Source organism: Durio zibethinus, chromosome 18, assembly GCF_047325235.1.
Source record: "Durio zibethinus cultivar Kanyao isolate XHJ-2024 chromosome 18, ASM4732523v1, whole genome shotgun sequence".
Lineage (NCBI taxonomy): Eukaryota > Viridiplantae > Streptophyta > Magnoliopsida > Malvales > Malvaceae > Durio > Durio zibethinus.
Window position 1 is genome coordinate 18,327,776 of NC_143179.1, and position 22,094 is coordinate 18,349,869.

Here is a 22,094-nt window from a genome sequence, read left to right on the forward strand (position 1 = left end):
AGAAGCGAAATTAAATGATTAATCAATCACACAAGAGACAGTAATTTAACGTGGTTCGCTCCGACTAACCTACGTTCAGGGATGTGAAATAAGATCCATTAGTTGTAGAGAATTACAAACATACATCAAAATATATGAACCATTCAACAATCAATACCTATAAACCCTCTCAATCTCTTTTAGTTCTATAGAGTATTCTTAACTCAAACAAACACATATCCATGTGCACCCTTTCAATACAACCAAACACATACCCATATGCACCAATACATCATATCTATGTGGACCATCTCAATCTTCTCTAGTATACTCATAAACATTCAAACATATACACCCATAAGATGTAAATTTTTAATACTCTTATGGAGTGTCTATCCCATAAAATCCTACAACTCTCTTTCATCTTTTTCTCATATCTAACCCTGTAGAGACTTCACCTATTTATAACTATATAAACTTATCAATTAAGAATCCCTTTCCTCTTAGAATTCTTCTTCTGTAAGTCAAATTTGCCTATTAAAAATCTCTTTTCTCTTAGAATTTTTCATTTACAAGTTTTCTTATCCATCAAGCAATATCTAATAAATCCCAAATAAATCTTTAATAAATCTTAAAAAATCTTTTATGAGATTTAAATTATTATTCCTATCAGTTAGGACACTTAAAACCCCAAGGTAAATTCCATTTCACACACCATGTCAATGACAAAATTGCTGTTTTGATTAATTAAAGACAAATTAAGAATAAATATTATTGTAGTGAAAATAAAAACGATTAATCCTTAATCCATTAAACACGGTTTCATAGTGTTTGTTGTCACATATCTCTCAAGCCTAAGCTATCAATTTATACTAACAAGTAAATTCATTCATGACTAGTCAACACACATATTCATGACTATATATAGTTCCCATTTGTCATCTATTGAACCAGATATTTTGGCAGGAAATGTATGGTAAAAGCTGTCCCACGATAAGAAAAAACAATGAAATTGGGGCTGGCTTAGCTCATTATTTTAGTGACTTAACTTGTCTTTGTTCATGTATATGGGACTGGAAAACTTTACATAAGAGAATCAAAATCAGGCCGGATAGAGTATTATTAGAAATTGTTAGGTAATTTACCTAGCTTTGAATATTTCAGGTCAATTTTGTTTTGTCTGATGTAGCATAAATTTGACTCCACAAATAAAATGTGATTATATTTCTTTTGAATTTGTACGTGTGTGAATTTTATTTTAATAAAAAAAGCTACAATCTTAAAATAAGGAAAAATTTTACAATACTCAAATTAAATTTTAAACTTGTTAGATGTTATATCCTAAAAAATAATTATATTAATCAATTGAAATAAATCCAATTTAATTTGTCTCCTCTTAAGTAGCAAATTTTGCTTTCTTTTACAAATGTTCACAGAGATGAACTGAATGTGTCGACAACGTATCCAAGTCAATAAGTACAGATCAACGGCATTATATATATATATATATATATATATTTACTTATAACAATTAGTGAAATTTGATATGTGAGCTTTACTGAAGCAATGGATGAGTTTGGAAGCTTGGAAAAAATGAATCTGAACAAATGAAAATTCAATCCAGATTTCCATTCTTGCTGGTGGTTGACAAAGCAAGTCTTGGGAGCGTTGGTGGTCAAGTGTCAACTATCAGCATAAAAGAATTTTTTTTTTTTTTGGGGGGGGAGGGGGGGGGGGGGAGGGGGAATTAAAATAACAGTTAAAATGAGTAAAGAGAATGTAGCTAAAGAGGAAAACCAATTTGCATAATGGAAAACAGAAGGGAGGGATGGTAGCTGTCAGCATCAAATTGTAAATGGAAGGACCAAAGTGATGGAAGTAAAGGATACTAATGGAGTTGTTGGCTAGACACTTTCCTCTGAAATTAAACCATTAAGCACGCACAAGGCACAACAAATTATCACCATCAAAAGATTTTACAGCTATATGATGATCTTTTTTCCTTCTTTAATCTATTGATCAAAAGCAATACCATAAAAATTGACCCATTCTTTTTTTTTCTTTTTAATAAAAGAAGTCATAGTTTGGGATTGAGGAAGTGGTTGCAAACTAATATTTGAATTTTAGACTTATTATATATCATCTTATAAAAATAATTGTATGGACTAACTATGGCAAACTTCAGTTTATTAACAATCATATATAATATTATATTATAATATACATAAAAATCTGATAAGATTTGCTTATGTAAACACTTAGATGGACAATCTATATTATTGAAACATAGAATAGTTCTAAATAATTTTATTTAATCAATTATTTAATTTTTAAAAAATTTAAAATTTACATTTATCCAATTTGTCAAAATATATAAATTTTATCTTAATTTAAACCTGAAAATTAATATAAATTAAAATTTTCAATTATAAAAAAATTATAATAAAAAATTTCATGCATGGCACAGGTAAAAAAAAAACTAGTTATAAAATATATTGATATCTAGATTGAAATCTAGGATCAAAATTATAAAATGGGTACTTCAACATCTATTCTAATATCTTTTATCAACTAATTAATACCAATATTTAATTGTTTTTTGGATCACAAGCTTTTTCAAGAAAGGAAATACTACCAAATTAAAGATAAATATGTGATTACAACTTTATACATTTTTCTCTATTCATATCGTAGCTAGATTCAATCCATCTATAGTGCAGGAACATTGACTATCATGAAGACTTTTTCCTCTCTAAGCAAGCTTGTGTCCTTTGTGAGTCTTTTTCTAATTGATTTTATGGTGTTACAAGTTATTTTTATCAGGTTTTGCAACTAAATAATTTTTTTAGCTTTTTTTTTTTTTTTTACTGAAATTGACTAGCTCAAGCATTTCCTTTCAAAACCAAAAAAAAAAAAAAAAACTTGAAAATTTAGAGATAAGTGAATTAATCTTTGATAACACCTAAAATTATAGTAATTTTACATGCTAAAATAAGTGCTTGGATGGATTTTGGTGCCTTTAATGCTGTTTTTTTTATGATTTTTAGGGTTTAAGATCACAAAGTATGACTTTCATGCAATTCATGCATGTAAGCACACAAGATGCACATTCGGCCATACCATGAAACTAGTAGTTGAATCTTATTAGTCCATTATCACCAATCCATACACCCAAGTGAAGAAGGTGCTTCAAATGCATAAGGACTCTACCCATATTCGGCTATATCCATTCTAAGAAGAGATAAAATTCCAATGAAGAAGTCAAAGCCCTTAAAAACACTAGATAGGTTCAGCTAAAGGTGTTTAAGCTCAATGAAGACTCTTTTGCTAATCTTTTAAAGAATTATACATGGAGCAGGCTTGTAGCTATTTGAATTTGAAAAGTTTGGATAAGAAGTAACTACTTTTTATTGAATCCAAGCCTTAGCCAAACCTAGGATAGAGATTGAATCAAGATTGATTCCAAGCAAGATCAAATAGCCAAATGATATCCCAAGACTCCCAATCAGCCAAGCACTATCAAGACAAAAAAGTTCATGTTCGGCCAATTCCTTGAAGATGAAGATTAACCATATCCTTTAGCATTTGAATTAAATTCAACTTCTTATAATCTTTATCCTTTTAGCCAAACATATGCCTATAAATAGGCAATGTCTCTTCACTTGTAAAAGATTTGACTTTTTACCATTTTTCTTTCTCTCTCTCTTTTTTTTTTCTTTTCTTTAGTTCTCTTAGTTTTCTTAGTTATTGGCATAGGTGACAGATTTACCAATAACAAAGTTGTTTCTAAACTTTCTTTTAATAAAAATATTCTTGCATACAATTCTAGGTTTTAGATAGTTTTTTTTTCTTTTGATTATTTTCAGCAATCATTCTTATTTTTCTACTTTAATCTTGTTTTCATGCAATCTTTGTTTTCTAATCTTTGTTTATTAAAATACTAGTTTTGGTGATTACTCTTTTACATACAAGCTTTCAGTTTCATGATACAATTCTTGCTTCCATTATTCTTTTTATGCAACCCTACTTTTGACAATCTCTAGTTCTCATTATTTGAAAGTTTTCAATCCTTACTTTCTTATATCTAGTTTTGGCTACCATCTCATACTTACTAAGTGATAGTTGGTGAAGTAAAGATCTAGACCTACATTGCTTTCATTCTTCATTTTGCAAATTACCTTAAGTTTTCATTTGTTTAGATATAAAAGATTAGGCTATCACTTTTGATACATGAATCCACCAACATTACATTATATAATCCTTGTAGGAGATGATACTTGAATACTTATCACTTTATTACTTGATCGATCTATGCACTTACAACTATTATGAAAAAAGGGTATCAAGTTTTTAGCACTGTTGTTAGTGATTATAATGATGTTTGGTTCAATATCAATAAGGATTCTCTATTCGCTTATAATCTAAACACCTTTTACTTTTACTTACTCTTATGTGTTTTCTTTTTCTTTTCTGCTATGTCAAATTTTTATTGCAGTGAGGCTAGAACATTCATTGACTATGACAAGCCATCTTTTGAGTACTTTCACCCTCAATTAACATTCCAAGGTCCTAGATTGTATAGCACTAATTAAAGGTATAATGGAAACCCTTTTGCAGCTATAACTTTAAAATTGGCCTCTTTAGTTGAAAAGGTAGATGCACTTGAAATCAATCGTAATCATAGTCATGCATATTTAGTCAAAAGCTCATTTAATAATTTTTATATCTATGATAGAAAATACTATAGTGATAGGTGTTGATATAAACACTTCAACTTTTACTTAAATACCTACATTCAAGATTAAAAGGATCATCTTAGATATGTATAAAGTAGCAGTTAAAAGCCATCATCCATATATATCCCAACCTACCTTATGAACCCTCAATCTTAACAATATTGTTTTCTACCATATGACCCATCTTCTCAACATCATCAATCACCACAACACTTTTCATCATATGATCCACCATCTCTTTTTTAAGAAATAAAACCTTCATTTAATGAAACTCTCACAGAATTCAATTGAAATCAATCCATCGTGCTTAAAATCCAAATTACCAATTTGAAAAGCCTTAACAAACATGTAGATCCAAGTTGGTTGGGTGAAGTGGAGTGTATATCAAAAGATGATCAAATAAAAGGAGAAGAGGTGTATGTTGTTGATGATAATGATGAAGATTTAACTATGAGCCTGTGATGGTAACCTTATCTAGTTTTGTAAAAGTACCTGAAGAGGAAAAAGTCTAAAAAAAAGATGATAAGAAATATATGGATTCTACAAGAAAGAATGAAAAATCCATCCTAGTTGTAAGAGCACTTTTGAAAAGTATAGACTTGAAATAATTGTAAGGATATAAAGAAAAAGTATGAGAATGAGAAAGACATCCAAGAAGACAATCCTAAGAAATAGTAAAATGACAAAGATGATGAGGCACCTATTATGTGCCAACACACGTTAGGATGGAGGACGATGAGGTGGTGTAAATGAAAGATCATACTAAGATAATGAAAGTAGAATTGGCTCTTAAATTAGACATTCTTGAAAAATCTAGCATTAGTTCTACTAAAGTTGAGCCTGAGCCTTACAGTCCACCATTGCTAATTCCCTAACCCTATGAAAATCATGTTTTGAAATTGAATAAGGTGGTGAAGCCTATTGTTGAGGGTTGTTCAGTTGCAAATGTGCTTGAACCTTTAGAAACACCCCTCATTAAGCCTAAAGAAAAGGAAGAAGACACATCACCCATTGCACTTACTCGAATTATATTGACCATAGAAGAACCTTTAGACTTATAAACTAACCCTATAGTTTCCATAATTATACCTCTTTCGCTAGTACTGAAGCTAATGCCCACCTACCTTAGTCCAATTGTAATGAAAATATTATAAAGGTAAAAAATTTAGCCATTACAATTGAACACCACTGCCCTTTAAAGTTTAATGTTGATAATATGGTAAGTACAAAGACTATTAAGTAGATAGATTTTGGTGTTAAATAATCATGTAACCATTCTAGAAAAAAGGTATGGTCTAGTTTGACCAAAACTAGCGATGCTTGGAAGGCAATTCATATTCTACTTTAATGGTTTTTGTTTTTGTTTTCTTTATTAAGATAGGTATGCTTTGATTTTTTTTTTTTAAAGTTTTGTAGGGATGATAATAATGCAAGAAGATGCCACATACAAAAAGATGATTTGGTCTACAAGTAAAATTTTAAGGGAGTATTTTTTTTCCTAGATGCTTAATTGATTTTTTTTAAAGTAAATGTAGGGGGAAAATAGAATGCTTTTTGAAACTTAAAAGATTTTTAAAAATTTTGACCCATTTTTGCTTTCAAACCAAATTGACATGCTAGATCTCATTATTATGCTAGCTTAGTTAAATTTGGCATGGATTTTCAAATATTGACTGAGTATTATATGAGGATTGTTATACGTATGGTGAAGCTTGGAATGAATTTTGGAGCATTCTTTTATTTGGACATGATTTTTATACATATGACTTTACTCCTTTTTAATGAAGTACTATGATTTTTGTAAAGAGTTGTAAGATATTAAATTACATGAAAGTTTGAGGATATAAATAATGCTTTAGAATTTACCCACTTAACCTTCAAGGTAAAATCTTAGGTTGTATTTGACTCAAAAAATGATCTAGGCATTTTTTTGGACCGTTTGAGTTTTTTTCAAGCCGACCTTTAATGATACATCCCTAGTACCCTTAATTTTGAGCTTTTTATAAAATAACTTTTTTCTTGTTTATTTTAGCCTAATAATAAACCCAAGCCTTTTATTTGATTATTATCTCTTCTTTGTTATGACCTAACCCAATTATGCTTATTCATATTATTAGACACATTTATGCATTTGGAAGGAAGGGAGGTATAAGGAATAAAAAAATTAGTAAAAAGAAAAGAAAAGAAAAGCAAAGCCTTAATAAAGCTAAAAATGGCTTAGTGAAAAAAATGTCAAAAATAAAGTGATGCCTCAAAGTTTCAAAAAGTTCTCAAATGTTTAATTCAAAGTCTAAGAAATTTCAAGAATGTAAGCTAAGGGTTATAAGACTAAATTTTTTTTCCTACCTTAACACAAGCCTTACAATACAAACCTTAAAGATCTTTTGATTTTGAGTCAAGTATGAAAACCTAACATTAGTGGAGAGAGAAGGGTAAAATAGACCTATAAAGTTTATTCAGTCTTTAAATTGAAATGTGATGAGATGTTTTACATTCTTTTTACTTGACTTATATGTATAAATTAAAGATAGAGTAATTTCATATGTATGGATGATCATAAGATATTGAAAGCTTGCTTTTTAAAAGAATTTCTTGTAAATCTATGTTTATGATTATCTTTGTATTATGCGATAGTACATGAATGAAAGTTTATATAATTTTTAACTTTGTAAGTATGATTATTAGTTTTATTGATTTGAGAGTTTTGCTTGAGGATAAACAAAGATTTAAATGTAGGGATATGATAGCACATAAAATTATAATAATTTTACATGCTCAAATAAGTGCTAAATTTTTAATTTGGATGGATTTTGGTGCCATTAATGTTGTTTCTATGATTTCTAAGGTTTAAGATTTTAAAGCATGACTTTCATATAATTCATACATACAAGCATGCATAATGTACATTCGGCCATACCATAAAGCTAGTTCTCGAACCCCATTGATCCATCATCACCAATACATGTAGCTAAGTGAAAAAGGTGTTTTATATGCATAAGGACTCTACTCACATTCGGTTATACCTATTCCAAAAAAAGATAAAATTTAAATGAAAAAGTTTAAGCCCTTAAGAACACTAGATAGGTTCAGCCAAAGGTGTTTGAGCTGAAGGAGAACTCTTTTGCTTATCTTTTGAAGAATTATACATGGAATAGCCTGTAGCTATTTGAATTTGAAAAGTTTGGATAAGAGGCAACTACTTTATCTTGAATCCAAGCCTTAACTGGACCTAGGATGGAGATTGAATTAAGATTGAATCCAAGCAAGATCAAATGCCCAAGATGATATCCCAAGAGTCCCAAGTAACCAAGCACTCTCGAGACGAAAGAATCTATGTTTGGCCAACTCCTTAAAGATAAAAATTAACCTTATTCATTAGGATTTGAATTAAATTTAACTTTTTGTAATCTTTATCCCTTTAGCAGAACATATGCCTATAAGTAGGCAAGGTCTCTTCACTTATAAAAGATTAGACTCTTCACCATTCTTCTTTCCTTCTTTTCTTTAGTCTCTTTTCTTTTTTTTTTTTTTTTTTAGCTCTCTTAGTTTTCTTAGTTATTGGTTTAGGTGACAAATTTGCCGATAATAAAATTATTTTTAAACTTTCTTTTAACAAAAATATTCTTGCATACAATTCTAGTGTTTACAAAGTATTTTGCCTTTTATTGTTTTTGGCAATCATTCTTATTTTCCTACTTTAATCTTGTTTTCATGCAATCTTTGTTTTCTAATCTTTGTTTATTATAATATTAGTTTTGGCTATTAGTCTTTTACATACAAACTTTCAGTTTCATGATGCAATTCTTGCTTCCTTTTTTCCTTTTATGCAACCCTATTTTTGGCAATCTCTAGTTCTCATTATTTTCAAGTTTTCAATCCTAACTTTCTTAGATCTAGTTTTGGCTACTATCTCATATTTACCTAGTGATAGTTGGTGAAGTAAAGATCTAGACCTACATTGCTCTCATTCTTTATTTTACAAATCACCCTAAGTTTTCATTTGTTTAGATATAAAAGATTAAATTATCACTTTTGCTGCTTGAATCCACCTAACATTACATTCTATAATTCTTGTGAGAGATGACACTTGAATACTTATCACTTTATTATTTTATCAATTTGTGCAACGAAAGTGGGCTATCAATCTTCATTTCATTATTTCGTATCCCAATATAAATTCTCTTATAAGTCGCCATAGTCAACACCAAGAAACTACCATGAACCCCAGGATGGCGGTGATAGTGCTAGCCAAATCGCTGACTAAAAGTACAGAAATTTGCAGTACTATTGCAGTGTGGTTTTAATAAAATAAAATCCTGAATCAATGGCAGATATATACATAAATAAGGAGGTGGGTGGGAAACACCAATTCCAGGAAAGTGCTTTCTTCGACATCAGTGTGGGGGATTCCGACAATCATTGAAGCCCCACTAAAATAAATATGCTACTTGATTTGTTATTTTGTTTCACTGACTGACTTTTCTCTCGTTTGTTCCTTTCTTATGAAGGTCCAAGTCTTCCCATCCAGTCATGTAGTAGATTGTATACTTTTCAGCTTTTCTAGAAGAAAGTAGCATTCATACCCTCTGAGTGAATTACTATAATATGTTTAGTCTAATTCATGGTTGATTCAGATAAGATTGAGAAGATATATATGACAAAGATATACATGAAGATTATGAAGCCACGAAAAAAATTAATAATAATAATAATAATAATAATAATAATTAATATTGGTTCTTACTTCTTACACTCTTGGGGTTCGCTCTCATCTCTCGTTTCAATCAAGCTACAAATTGAAGTGATTGCATGATTCACGAGTAACTAAGAAAGTAAAGTGTGATTGTGCAACTTCTTTTCTTGAGATTTAAGAAATATTTATCTTTCATGATCGGACTACGGTATCTAAATTTTATAGTTAGTTATACATGATACTTATGATTTTTTTTTAACATAATTTGATGATATTTCATTTTTTTTTTAATTATGCATATATATATAAGTAAAATTCTGAATTGAATTTGAGGTTAAAATTTAGTAATTATATGCATATAGAGTTGTTTTAATCATATTTGTGAATATATTTAATTCATATATTTATTTTTAAGAAGTGTTATTTATTAGGTAATTTCAATTTTAATATTTGTAACAATTTTTTCTTTTTTTTTTTTTATATTTCAAGTTACGATATCTTTTATATAAAAATTTTGAATTTGGGTTGAAGCTAACGGAGGCAGAAGATAAAATCAAAATGAAACCATACCCACCAAAATGTAAATGTGAACTTGCTTGGCAACTACATATATATAATATATAAATATAAATAAAGGAAAGGCTTTACTACCAAAGCAATAGCCAATTAATCTTGATCTAAATCTTAATTGTGATGGGCCAAAATCAGTAAGCGACAAAAAGTGGAAAAATCTTTAAAAAATTGTGTAGCAAGTGCTGTCAACTGAAGCTTCCTCGTTGCCAATTCAAAAACCCTAATTCAAATGCCAAAATAATTCAAGGACATTTCCTTGCACTTTCTCACATCACTTTTATTATTACCAAAAACAATTCAAAGACAAATGCAATATCTAAGTAAAATAAATAAATAAATAAATAAATTGAACAAATGGTCTATTTCATTGGATTTCCTTGTTACTGCCTCTTCATGTCATGAGTTCGTGACCCATTGGACACTCATGCCCGATTGACCTTAGAATCTGCTTTTTGACTCTATATTGACGTGCTCAAGGTGGCGTCAAATTCTACTAAAGCAATCAAAGTAGGAACAAAATAAGATTGAAAACCCATGCCACTTGTTTATCGGCAATAATCGTATAATTTATTAATAAAATATTAAAATTTTACTTTTAATAATTAAATTTTTTATTAAATTAATAATTAAAATTCAATCTCTAACAATTTTAAGAATAAATAATTACTTGTTTCAACAATGAATCCATATTATGTTACAATATAAGTTGCAGAGATTATGTCTATAATTTTTAATATGGTAGGCTCTTTTTTTTTTTTTTTTTAATATTTAAAATTATTAGAATCTTTATCATTAAAATTAAAAATTAATATTTTATTAACAAATCACAAAAATAAAAAAAAATCTTTAGTTTTTATTTGTTTTATCAGGAAGATTAAGAATAAAAAATAAATTTGTCAATAAAATAATTAAGAAAAATATAACTTAAATGTAGTTTATAATTAAAAAAATTAGTATCATATTAATAATTATTAATATCAAAAAGTAGTTAAAATATAAAAATTAATATAAAATATTATAAAATTTGAGAGTATCAAAAACCGAAAAGAAAATGTAATTTTGAGACCTTAAAATAAAAAGTCTAAAAGCATAAGAGTTTATTTAAAAAATAATAATATGTTAGAAAAAGGTTAGTTCCCCCTTATGTTTTTGTCTAGCTTAAAGAGAAACATAAACACATGATATTGTCCCGTTAAAAGAGATATTGTCTTCACCTTCTTTTTGTTTTCAAATGCTCGGTTTTATTCGAACCAAAAGGCAAGAAAGGAGAAAAACTTGTACTAAAAAAATCAAATTGAAAATATATGTCACCAACATCTTGCTATTATGAATGACCCAAATTTTGTCCTATCTAATTATCTTATTTAAAAAAGAATAAAATCATGTTGACATTTTATAAGGAGTTTACTATTTAAGCTTTGCTCAATAAAAAGAAGGATAGAAGTAAAACTTTGGTTATAATTTAATTTTTAAAAATTCAACAAGGAAAAAATAAAAAATATATATGTTTTTAACTAGTGTGTTTAGTAAAAAAGATGAATCTTTTTTTTTTTCATCTTATTTGTTATTTGATCGATTTGAAAAAAAAAAAGAAAAAATAAATAAAAATTATATTATTTTTCGTTAAATGCCTTTTGCAAATAGAGATAAAAAGATAAATTCTAAACAAGAATAGATAATCTTGTAAATTTTGTAACATCTAACTCATATTTCTCTCATTTTTTTCTCTAATGTTTTAAATTTAAAATGATTTGTTTTGAAAATAATCTTTTCAATCATATTTTCTTTCATCCCATCTTCTCTTTTACCAAGAGTTGATAAAATTTTTTTGTTTTTCATTTTTCTGTTCACCCCTTCAATTTCCATTTTTTTCACTCTATCAAGTAAAGTCTTAGAAAATTTAAATTTAAGGTTAGAACCGACATTATACATGAAAGATAGGTGAAGAACTTCATACTTCATAACTAAAAGAATCCGCTATGAGTTTAATTTAATTTTATATTAAATTTTCATTATTGACTTATTGATATGATTTAATTCAATAATTTTTTTATATAAATATAATACTTGATTATGATAATTATTTTTTTTATGCTTCTAACTTGATTAAAAAAATCCAATTAGTGCTTTTTACTCAAACTTTCATTGTCAAATGTGAACCCTTATTTATTAAATAAAATTGAAAAACTTTACAAATTCTTAATTGATTGAGTTTGAATTTTGTTCAACGATGATCCAGCTAATTATTGAATATAACATATATTATAGAATTCAAGTCCTAACGTGAAGTTATAATCTCGAATCCTTCTAATTCATACAAAAGACTAAAATTAAAATAGATATGTTTTATTTATCTTCGAAATTTTTTTCATTTCTTTTTCATCACTTGACCAATATTTTATTGCTTTCACACCAAATAAAATTATTTTTTTAATCCAAGAACTGACTTTTGGCATTCTACTTGGTCAATTGGTCAAATAGTCGATTCAATCATAACCCATGTGCGGTTTTATAAATAGTTTTTTTAGAATATTAATTTTTATATTTTGTTAATGAGATTAAATCACAGCAAAGTTTTATAATAATTTTTAGGGAAATGAGTTGATAAGGTGAAAGCTCTATTTCTATACTTTTTTCCATTTTATATGAAACTACTTGTGTACAATAAATCATGTGAAATGAATCATGATCAGGATAAATGTAATCCAATCAAGAAGGGCCACGCAAATAGGGCACACATATAGACCAAAATTTGTGGTCTAAGTAACTTAGATACAATACTTTCTCCTAGGGACAATGTTTACCGCCTACCAAAAACAACAGACGTGAGTGTTAGTGCAACTGGGCCCAGTTCGAATGCACTAAAGTTGAGCCATACGTCACCCCCATGACGCCACTCAACCGAGACTGACACGTGGCCAAATAAGCAGCTTCGTTGCATCTATCCAGGAAAGTGTCCATGAAGCAGCAGCTCATTAAAAAAAAAATTGATTTTTATTATATTTTAAATAATTAAAATTATTTATTTAAATAAACGTATAAAATGGATGCATCTACGGCTAACAGGTTTCCCTTCCTACACAATATCAAAGACCAAAGTCCAGCTTTTCCTTTGAAATGGACTTTTCTCGTGAGAGCTCAAACCCTAACCCTAATTACACCTTCTTCCCTGAAAACTTTGATCCGATGGTCCAATTCGAGCTGTCGGATTATCTTATGGTCGATGATGGCGTCTTCAAGGAAGATACGTCGTCGCACAATATGGCATCATCGGAGAAGGGCTTGGGAGGCGCTAATGAAATTAGTGGTGCAACATCAAAAAATAGTAACATGCAAGTGATATGAGCACCCACTACTGGGATTTTTCTTTTTCGTTTTCTTCTTGAAAACCCATAAAAATAAGCAAATTAAGCAAATTTATTATTCTTTAATTATTTTGCTTAAAAATTGTAGAAAATGCAAAAGTGGAGTGACGAAAAACAAGTCGGAAGTGGGGCATCGAGTTGTATTTCGAACGAAATCAGAGATGGAAGTCATGGATGATGGATATAAATGGAGGAAATATGGGAAAAAGTCCGTGAAGAACAGTCCGAATCCAAGGTAAATTTAGTACAAATTTAAAAGAATAAATTTTTTTTTACTTGGGTTTATCTTATCTTATTGCATGAAATGATATATACAACTTTTTATATGAATAATACACTTCCCTGATGTTGGAACCACTAGATCTCATCATGGTTTCAATATTAAGCGGGACCCCATAACTTTGTATACATCTATGGTGGTTTATATTCATTTATTTGATATATTATATTTCCAAATTGATATAATTAACTTCATAATAACTTTATTTTTTCACATTTCTTTCTCGTGTTCATTTGGAAATAATATAATTCAATTGTGCTGACAACCTATGTCATGGATTTGGATTATAAAATGGGCTGCAAGTTGGATTATGATATTATTTTAGTGTTTAATTTTTTAAATAATTTATAGCAATATGTTAATTGGTTCTTTGTCTTTCGCAATTGTTAATCTTCAATTATTATTAAATCGTAAATAATTTGCACGTTCATCTAATATGTATCTGTATAAAAAATTATGCATGGAATCTCTCATATGTGTCGATATAAGAAAATTATACCTAGAATCTTTCTCTTTCTATCATTCTTTCTTGTTCCAAATAGTTACGCCCTCGAATAGATGCTAAACTAGCTTTAGTTTTAGAAAAACCATGGGAAGGAAGACTGGTTTACCGTCATATAATTTAGCACACAGAAGAATCAAACCCATCAAATCACAGAGCATGATAGTAGCAAATTATATTCGAAAAGGGGGGGGGGGGGGGGGGGGCGCAAAAGTGGGACGCCCCATCGAGCAAATTGCATGAAGTAGACTGCAAGAGGCATCTGACTGCATTTTGACTCTTCCTTCCTACCTGTTTTGCCCAAAACGAAATCATAGCCTTGCATTTCGTGGCAGCCTGTGCAACTAGCGCTTCGTGCCCACCATCTCTCTCTTCTGCTACAAATTATCTTTGCATTTCGTTCTTAATTTAGGTAGAAGTCATATGGCTATAGAGAAAAGGAGCTGGAGTTTCCAGCCTTTCGGTAATTCTTCACTCTTTTCTGGTAGATGATGCCAAAAAAGCATGCACGGACGGGTTTAAAGGATAAAGGCTGTGATAAAACATATAACACAGTTGTTGGCTATGCTAGTTGAATCTAGTTTCTTTGGAAGTCTAGCTATCATGAATGTTTGATACTTAAGAAAACTTCCGGTTGAAAAATAGGTTAGAACCAAAGGAATCGAGTAGATCGGTGCTCTCTTGCTCGAAGGCCTAATAGATTGTTTAAGTAATTATTGGGGGCCTGTGGTCTTATTATGTTAAGAATTAAGAGCAAGCTGGCAGATGGAATTAAACTAATTAAGCTAAAACTATTATAAGAGCAAGTGGAAGCTGGGATGGGTTTACTCTCGGCTTCTCCGGAATAACAAATTAACCTGTGAAAGAATGAAATTGGAGTCAAGTGGGTGGAGAGTTGTCTGAGGCATTAATAGACAGAAATGGGAGCTGTGAAAGGACTACTCGAGAGCCTTTCTCAAAATTAAATATATAAAATAGTGAGTGCGGGGCCGATTAAATGCAAATGCTTTGCTGCAACTAAAGTTTACATAGTTCAATATTGGCCTGGTTGCATTCGTGGACCTCCTCCCAAACTACTGTGGCTTTCTATCTAATTTAATTGTAATAAATGGTAAACAAACCATTATATATATTTTAATTTTAAAAAAAAGAATTTCAAACTTAAAAGTCTTCTGTTCGAATTTTAGATGTTTAAGATAAAAAATAAATTTTGAATTATAGTAAAATATTTAATATAATAATTAAATTTTAAAAATTTTTAACGTGATATTTAAATTGTAAATCTATTAATTAATATAATATTCGCTTGTGATATTATTAGTTTTAAATGATAACATATGATAAATAAATAATCTTTTAAGTACTATATTAATAAATAAATTTATAGTTCAAATATTATGTTAAAAATTTTTAAAATTTAAATATCATATTTTACATTTTATTATAATTTAATAGATGGTTGTGATATTATATGAATCTTGGAATGGATGGAAAGAGTAAAATTATAGATAAACATAAGCACCACTTATTATATTAATGATCCAAAATCATCTATACTTAAAAAAATAAATTTATAGGGGTATGAATTTATATGTTAATTATGTATTCCCCCATTGTTTTCTTGGTTGATCATGATTGAGCTGATGTGAATATATATAATTCTTTTTAAGCAGGAATTATTATAAATGTTCAAGTGGAGGATGCGATGTGAAGAAGAGGATAGAAAGGGACGGAGACGATAAAAGCTTTGTGATAACTACCTATGTAGGTGTTCACAATCATGAGAGCCCATACATGGCTTACTATAATCAAATGCCCCTTATGGCTCCTAATGCTTGGACCCTGAAAGCTTCTCCTCCCTCTTCTTCTTCTACATGAAAAAAACAAAAAAAAAAAACATATATATTCTTACTTGAAGCTTCTTCGTCTCTTTATATCATATTGCTTAACATGCATGGCCATCTACTCGAAAGATATTTTACATGATTTTCTTTGTATTATAGACATATAAAATGCTCTTCACAGAGATTAGTTTGACACTATTTTTCCCACAATGCTTTTTTGGGCTGAACAGTTAAAATCCAGCCTATATGAGAGAGATTTACCTCCTCCAAAGCCACTTTAGGCCTACTTGAATGGGACTGGGACAAGCTAGTGGATTCACTTTCAGTCGTTTGTTGTTGTTGTTACAGTTTTAAGAATTTATGCCTTTGCTATGAGAACTTCTTTTTATCGGTATTTTAATATATATATATATATATATATTTTTTTTTTTTTTTTCTTCAAGTAAAACATCCATGCAGTTATGAATGAAGCTTCATATAAAGGTTCAGATACAATTCTGAAATAACAGGATTATATGTAAAAATATGATCTACTCTTAACTAGGGATACTGTTATATTTAGCCTTTAAATTATATAAAATTTTTAATGTGATATCTCTTTTTTAAAATATGTAATGTGATATTTATATTATTTTTTTATGTGTCAAATTGATATTCGGGATTAACACCGTTAAATAAATTAAGTTTATCGTCCAATAAAATAATGACATATAATATTTTTGTGTCATGAAATTTTATTGTCATAAAAAGTTTACATAAAATTATACATATGGCATTCATGTGAAGTGTACGTGTTTATTGTATTTACATGAATGTTACATGTTATTTTTAATAATAAAGCAAGTGTCGAGTTCTCGAGGGACAACGTCCAGACGACGTCCTTAAGCATCGGTCGGAGCTCTTTATTGCAAAACTGTTTGTACTCAACTCGAGGGTATCACCATGGCCTTTTTTAACTTCCACCACCAAAAACGACGGCATCAAAAACTTGGCCCTAATGCCATAAAAGTGCTTACCAAAGAAGTATAGAAATTAATCCCACTCGCTTGAATTGCATGAGGAAAGCTCTCAGATTTATATAAGCAAAAGCATATACAGGTAAGAAGATGAGATTTAGCAGATTACAAAGGTGACACTTAGTATATTAGAATTTTGATTAAACTTAATCTACGATAATCATCATCTATTATCTTGCTTTTGAATTGGTCTTGGAATCATCCTTAGCATGCTCTTACTCGTTTTAAACTACCTTTTTTTTAACTACAAGTTACCAACTGGTCTCTATTATTCAATTGCTGGAACTAGATCTTGATATCAATATTTCATCACTATTTGAAAGAACTACAATCATGGCTCATATCATAATTGATAATACCTCCACCATAGCACTCGAAAACATAGCAAGCTCCTCACTGCTATGTCAGCTCACATGTGAAGAATTATGAACACTTTTTATTTTATAAAGAAAATCCCAAAAAGAAATTATAAATATTAAAATTTAAATTATAAATATATTAAATGTTATATTTTAAAAATAATTATATGGACCAATTAACTATTCAAAAAAATATATTTTAAGAAGTAATCAGGTAGAATTTCTTAATTTACATGACAATTAAAATGAAAAAAATTAAGTGAATGATATATATCCCTATAACTAGTAAAGTGAAAAAAATAAGAAAAGGTAAAAAATCCAAAAAGTTAATATTTTCATGTCTTGATTGATACGTATGACATTCTAATTACTTAATTTAGGTCAAAATGACTTTTAATTGAACATTGATAAACGTTGGTCTAATTCAAGTACCAAATTGAAGAAACATTTATTCGGAAGTACCATTCATGCAATTAACCTGAAATTGACAACTCTAATGAATTTGACGCGCATTCTAACGCGTGTCTCTGTTTAATCACACCCGTATCAGCAGCACATGAAAAAAAAAAAAAAAAAAAAAACCATTCTCAATCTATTCAAAAACCAATTCTGGATCCTGACTTTAACTTATTTTTATGCATCTGAGTGATTTCTCCTTTTCCCTAATCTTCGGATAACCCTCACTTAAAACATTGATTTTTTTTCTTCGTAAATATATGATTTTAACCAAAGTTTATTCAATTAAGAATTGGAAGCTCTAAACTGAAATTTGAAGAGATAACCCACTCCTTGTCTTTCCATTTTAAAGAAACCCATTTGGAATTTTCTTTTGGTTAGATCCAATTTGATTCTGAAATGACGAGTTTCGGGATACTGGATTTGGATGTATATTGGGTTGATTTTGGTCTGAGATGTATTTTGGATGGAAAATTTTGATACCCATTTCTATATACTGTTGCTCTGCTTTGAATTTCTTCCTGTTTGATGGGACTTGATTAGTCTTGCTATTGTTTGTAGAATTGAGTTGGGTTTTCTTTTTGGAGTAGATTTCTTTTTGGTTCTCAGAGAAGAAAAGAGAAAAAAAAAACATGTTTTGGAGGGAACGTGAGAGGGAGAACAATGAGCTTAATGGAGGACCTCTTTGTGGGCATGTTAGAGTTCTTGTTGTTGGTGATTCAGGTATTGAATTTTACTTTTTTTTTTATTAAAGAATTTTTGTATTCATTTATTGTGTTTGTTTTTGCAAATTTGGCTGCTTTTCTGTATGAAGTAGCTGTTTAGGGTGTTTAATCTCAAATTTTTGTATGCTATAAAGTTATTATTAATTGCAACTATACCAGAAGGAACAAACTTGATTGTATCTTAGTGTGTAGAACTATCGTTTAGCTGTTGTTAAATTTATGAATTTTCAGTTTAAGATTCCTGAATTGTAACTCTGCTGGACAAAGAAGAACATTTGGTTTACCTGCCAACATGTAAGGATAAAAGTACTTCAAGCAACAGATGGTTTTGTTTGTGCATAAAAAAATTGAGAACTTGATTAATGATCATTCGTAATATTAATGCTATAAATAAGAGGTGAAGTATGGTGTGAAATAATTGCCTGACTAACTTAGTTTTTGGTTGAGGAGATCTGGTGTGTGATCTATATGTGTGAGCAAAAAAATTGAAGCTGTTGGATTATATGAGATGACGTACCAAGATTTGAAAGAAATGGGAAGAAGGTAGAAGGTTTAGTAGGTTAATTAGGTAAACTTTAGAGCTAACTTGGTATAAGGGGGAGCACTACAGGTTGAACCAAGGATCTCTTCCCATACCCCATCCCACCCCTAACACTTGAGCTAATGGTACACTTCAGTTTAGTTCGAGGGAAAATCTGCATGACCTTGGTGACAGTACTTCAGTAATTTGTTGATGATTGTTTTATTACTTTCTGTATGAAGAGAAGAAATCTTCATAAAGGAGTACTGGTTTCATGTTCCTATGCTATTTCTTTTGGATGTTATTTTGATTTGTTTTTGATTGCCTGAGTGCTTCTGACACTGTTTTGCGCCCTTATTGAGCAACAAGCTGAGTCTTGATCTGCTGTTGTGATATCTTTACTTCTCATGCTGAAATTAAATGCCCTCCTCCAAAAAGATGTTTGTTTTCAACTTTTTATAAGATGCCAAACTTTAGCTTAAAATCTTAGTCTTTGGCAGGTGTGGGAAAAACTTCTCTTGTTCATCTGATTGTCAAAGGCTCTTCCTCTGCTCGCCCTCCTCAAACAATTGGATGCACAGTTGGTGTGAAGGTAAGACTCGGTACTCCTTTGTTGTTTTGAATAAAATTATTGTTTAAGTTCATTCACCAAGTAGTCACTACTATGTCTACACAGCACACCACATACGGTAGTCCTGCTAGCTCTTCAAGTAGCATAAAAGGGGATGCTGGGAGAGATTTCTTCATTGAACTCTGGGATGTGTCAGGACATGAGCGATACAAAGATTGCCGTTCTCTTTTTTATTCACAAGTTAATGGTGAGTACTTAATCTCTTTGCTTGAGCAAATTCTCGAGTTCTTGTAATTGTTGGTGGGAAAATTTTCTTATGCTTAATTTGCAAGTCTGGTAATCCACAATCTTTTTTGTGCTTTTTCTAAGTATTGGATTTCTTGCTGTCAGCATGTTCTATTGAGTACTAGCTTTAAATTGAGTTTTCCATTGTATGAGGAACAGATTGAGTACCATGGCTATTTCTTGGTTGAAGTTATTCTGATTAGTGCCCTGATACATTTACATTCATAAATATGTTGTGATGGATACTGTCATCAGTTTCTCTGTATCAGCTTTCTCATAGCCCTATTATTCCATGAATGGAATAAAGCCAGTGGCAGCTGCATAGTTCCCATGTTTTTGTTCGAGTCAAAAGATATTTAATTTTTGGGCTGCCCTTGATTCTACAGATCAGTTGATGAAAAAGATGGTTTAGAAAATTGTTGTTTGTTCTCTATAGAATCCCTGTAAGCTTTTAACTGGGATGCAAATTGGCAAAATACCAAAATGTATGGATTTATTCCATGGAGATGTTTGCAATATAAGTTGATTGCACATATTGCAATTTTAACTTAATGGTCTTAAATATTATCAGCATGCCATCATTACCATACTATTGACTGTGACATGTGGTTTTTCTCATGATTCTCCCTTGAAATCTTGTGCAGGTGTTATTTTTGTTCATGATCTTTCCCAAAGGAGAACAAAAACAAGTTTGCAGAAATGGGCAGCTGAGATTGCGGCAACTGGGACATTTTCAGCTCCTCTAGGTTCTGGAGGTCCTGGGGGACTTCCTGTCCCATATATTGTTATTGGTAATAAAGCTGATATTGCTGCTAAAGAGGGTATAAAAGGTAGCAGTGGCAATCTGGTTGATGTAGCTCGTCAGTGGGTTGAGAGGCAGGGTTTGCTTCCATCTAGTGAGGAGCTTCCACTGACTGAGAGTTTTCCTGGTAGCGGAGGCCTTATTGCAGTAAGCTTTCTAACTTATGCATTGTCGCATTGACTTGCTTATATGCCATTTAGAGGAAGAATTTCTTTCTTATTTTATTCTTTCCTTGTTACATCCTTGCGGAAATTATGGAAAAACTTGGGTGTTTCATTGTAATTTATCTATTTCAATGTAGAATTGTAGTTGCGATAAGAGTGTAGTCCTCTATACAACATATTGGCTTAAAAAAAGGGAAATGATACAGTTCCGTTCATAATAGGATAGTTTTGCTTTTACTTAATTAATTTACATCTCAAATTGCTGCTGCTAATTGTAGATGGCTAACATTTTGGTCGATGTTTTACAGGCTGCCAAAGATGCAAGATACAATAAGGAAGGTATCATGAAATTTTTTCAAATGGTATTATTGCCCTCCTTGCTTGCTTTGTTTGGTATTCTAGTCTCTCAAATTTTAATGGGCTAGCTATTGTTAAACATATATTATACTTGTTTCAGTTGATCAGGAGAAGATATATTTCTGATGACTTACCAACCCCAACTACATTGTCCATATCTCCTGGTCAGAGACCTTCGAAACGTTTAGATGAAAATTCCAGTGATGATGATCAGTTGTACAAGCGTACGAGGTAAAGTCAGGCTAAGAAGTTATCATAGGAAACTTTATGTAGGAATACCAATGTTCTTCTCTATCCCTTGTTTGTAGTGCCCTATTTGAAAGGTTTTTTCGTTTGATTGCAGTTTGAGTGGCGACCCTTACAAGTACAACATGCTTCCTCCACTACCAGCTCAGCGCAATCTGACTCCGCCTCCCACCCTTTACCCTCAACAGCCAGTTTCAGTGACTGAGAATTACATCCTCCCAAGATTCTCCTTCACTGGCTCCCAAGAAATCAGCAGCAGCAGCTCCAAATCAAAGCGGGCGGACATTAATGTCTGATTTAATCGTCCCCAACGTTTGCCACAAAACAACTGCCATTACTGGGAGGGGAAATGTTGTGTTGGCCACATGATCCTTTGCTCCGTATTCTTTTCCCTCATTCGTTTTGCTTGTAAAACTGGCATTCCAATTCTTTTATATTCACACGCCCTCTAGTTATAAGGGGTTTCTGGGTTTTACAGTTTTACTAGATGTACAATTATTGATTGCTTACCCCCCAAAATATAGTTAATTCTTTTCAATCAGGCCTACTTTCCTTTCACATTTTCCCCCTGATTTTATTTTCACTCTGGGGAACAATTGATGAATGGAAAATATGAACTTC

The 22,094-nt window shown here is 30.5% G+C and overlaps 2 protein-coding genes across 2 annotated transcripts; both read left to right on the top strand.

The window, feature by feature from the left end:
* Positions 1-13,052: 13,052 nt before the first annotated feature.
* On the top strand, positions 13,053-16,405 carry LOC111300661 (putative WRKY transcription factor 51). Its single transcript, XM_022896282.2, has 3 exons — positions 13,053-13,313; positions 13,435-13,581; positions 15,802-16,405. The coding sequence occupies exons 1-3, from the start codon at positions 13,099-13,101 to the stop codon at positions 16,004-16,006; spliced, it is 567 nt and encodes a 188-aa protein (XP_022752017.1). The 5' UTR covers positions 13,053-13,098; the 3' UTR covers positions 16,007-16,405.
* A 1,463-nt stretch (positions 16,406-17,868) lies between these two features.
* Positions 17,869-22,011, top strand: LOC111299819 (small GTPase LIP1-like). The gene is made up of 7 exons (XM_022895281.2): positions 17,869-18,526; positions 19,549-19,640; positions 19,725-19,866; positions 20,549-20,853; positions 21,179-21,232; positions 21,328-21,458; positions 21,571-22,011. The coding sequence occupies exons 1-7, from the start codon at positions 18,436-18,438 to the stop codon at positions 21,767-21,769; spliced, it is 1,014 nt and encodes a 337-aa protein (XP_022751016.2). The 5' UTR covers positions 17,869-18,435; the 3' UTR covers positions 21,770-22,011.
* The last annotated feature ends 83 nt before the right edge of the window (positions 22,012-22,094 follow it).

Bases quoted from the DNA above. Each gene is read 5' to 3' on its own strand.
- LOC111300661 (XM_022896282.2), top strand. From the start codon at position 13,099: ATGGACTTTTCTCGTGAGAGCTCAAACCCTAACCCTAATTACACCTTC. The intron at 13,314-13,434 runs GCAAGTGATATG...TAAAAATTGTAG, and splicing joins ACATCAAAAAATAGTAACAT to AAAATGCAAAAGTGGAGTGA. The intron at 13,582-15,801 runs GTAAATTTAGTA...CTTTTTAAGCAG, and splicing joins AAGAACAGTCCGAATCCAAG to GAATTATTATAAATGTTCAA.
- LOC111299819 (XM_022895281.2), top strand. From the start codon at position 18,436: ATGTTTTGGAGGGAACGTGAGAGGGAGAACAATGAGCTTAATGGAGGA. The intron at 18,527-19,548 runs GTATTGAATTTT...AGTCTTTGGCAG, and splicing joins TCTTGTTGTTGGTGATTCAG to GTGTGGGAAAAACTTCTCTT. The intron at 20,854-21,178 runs GTAAGCTTTCTA...GATGTTTTACAG, and splicing joins GTAGCGGAGGCCTTATTGCA to GCTGCCAAAGATGCAAGATA.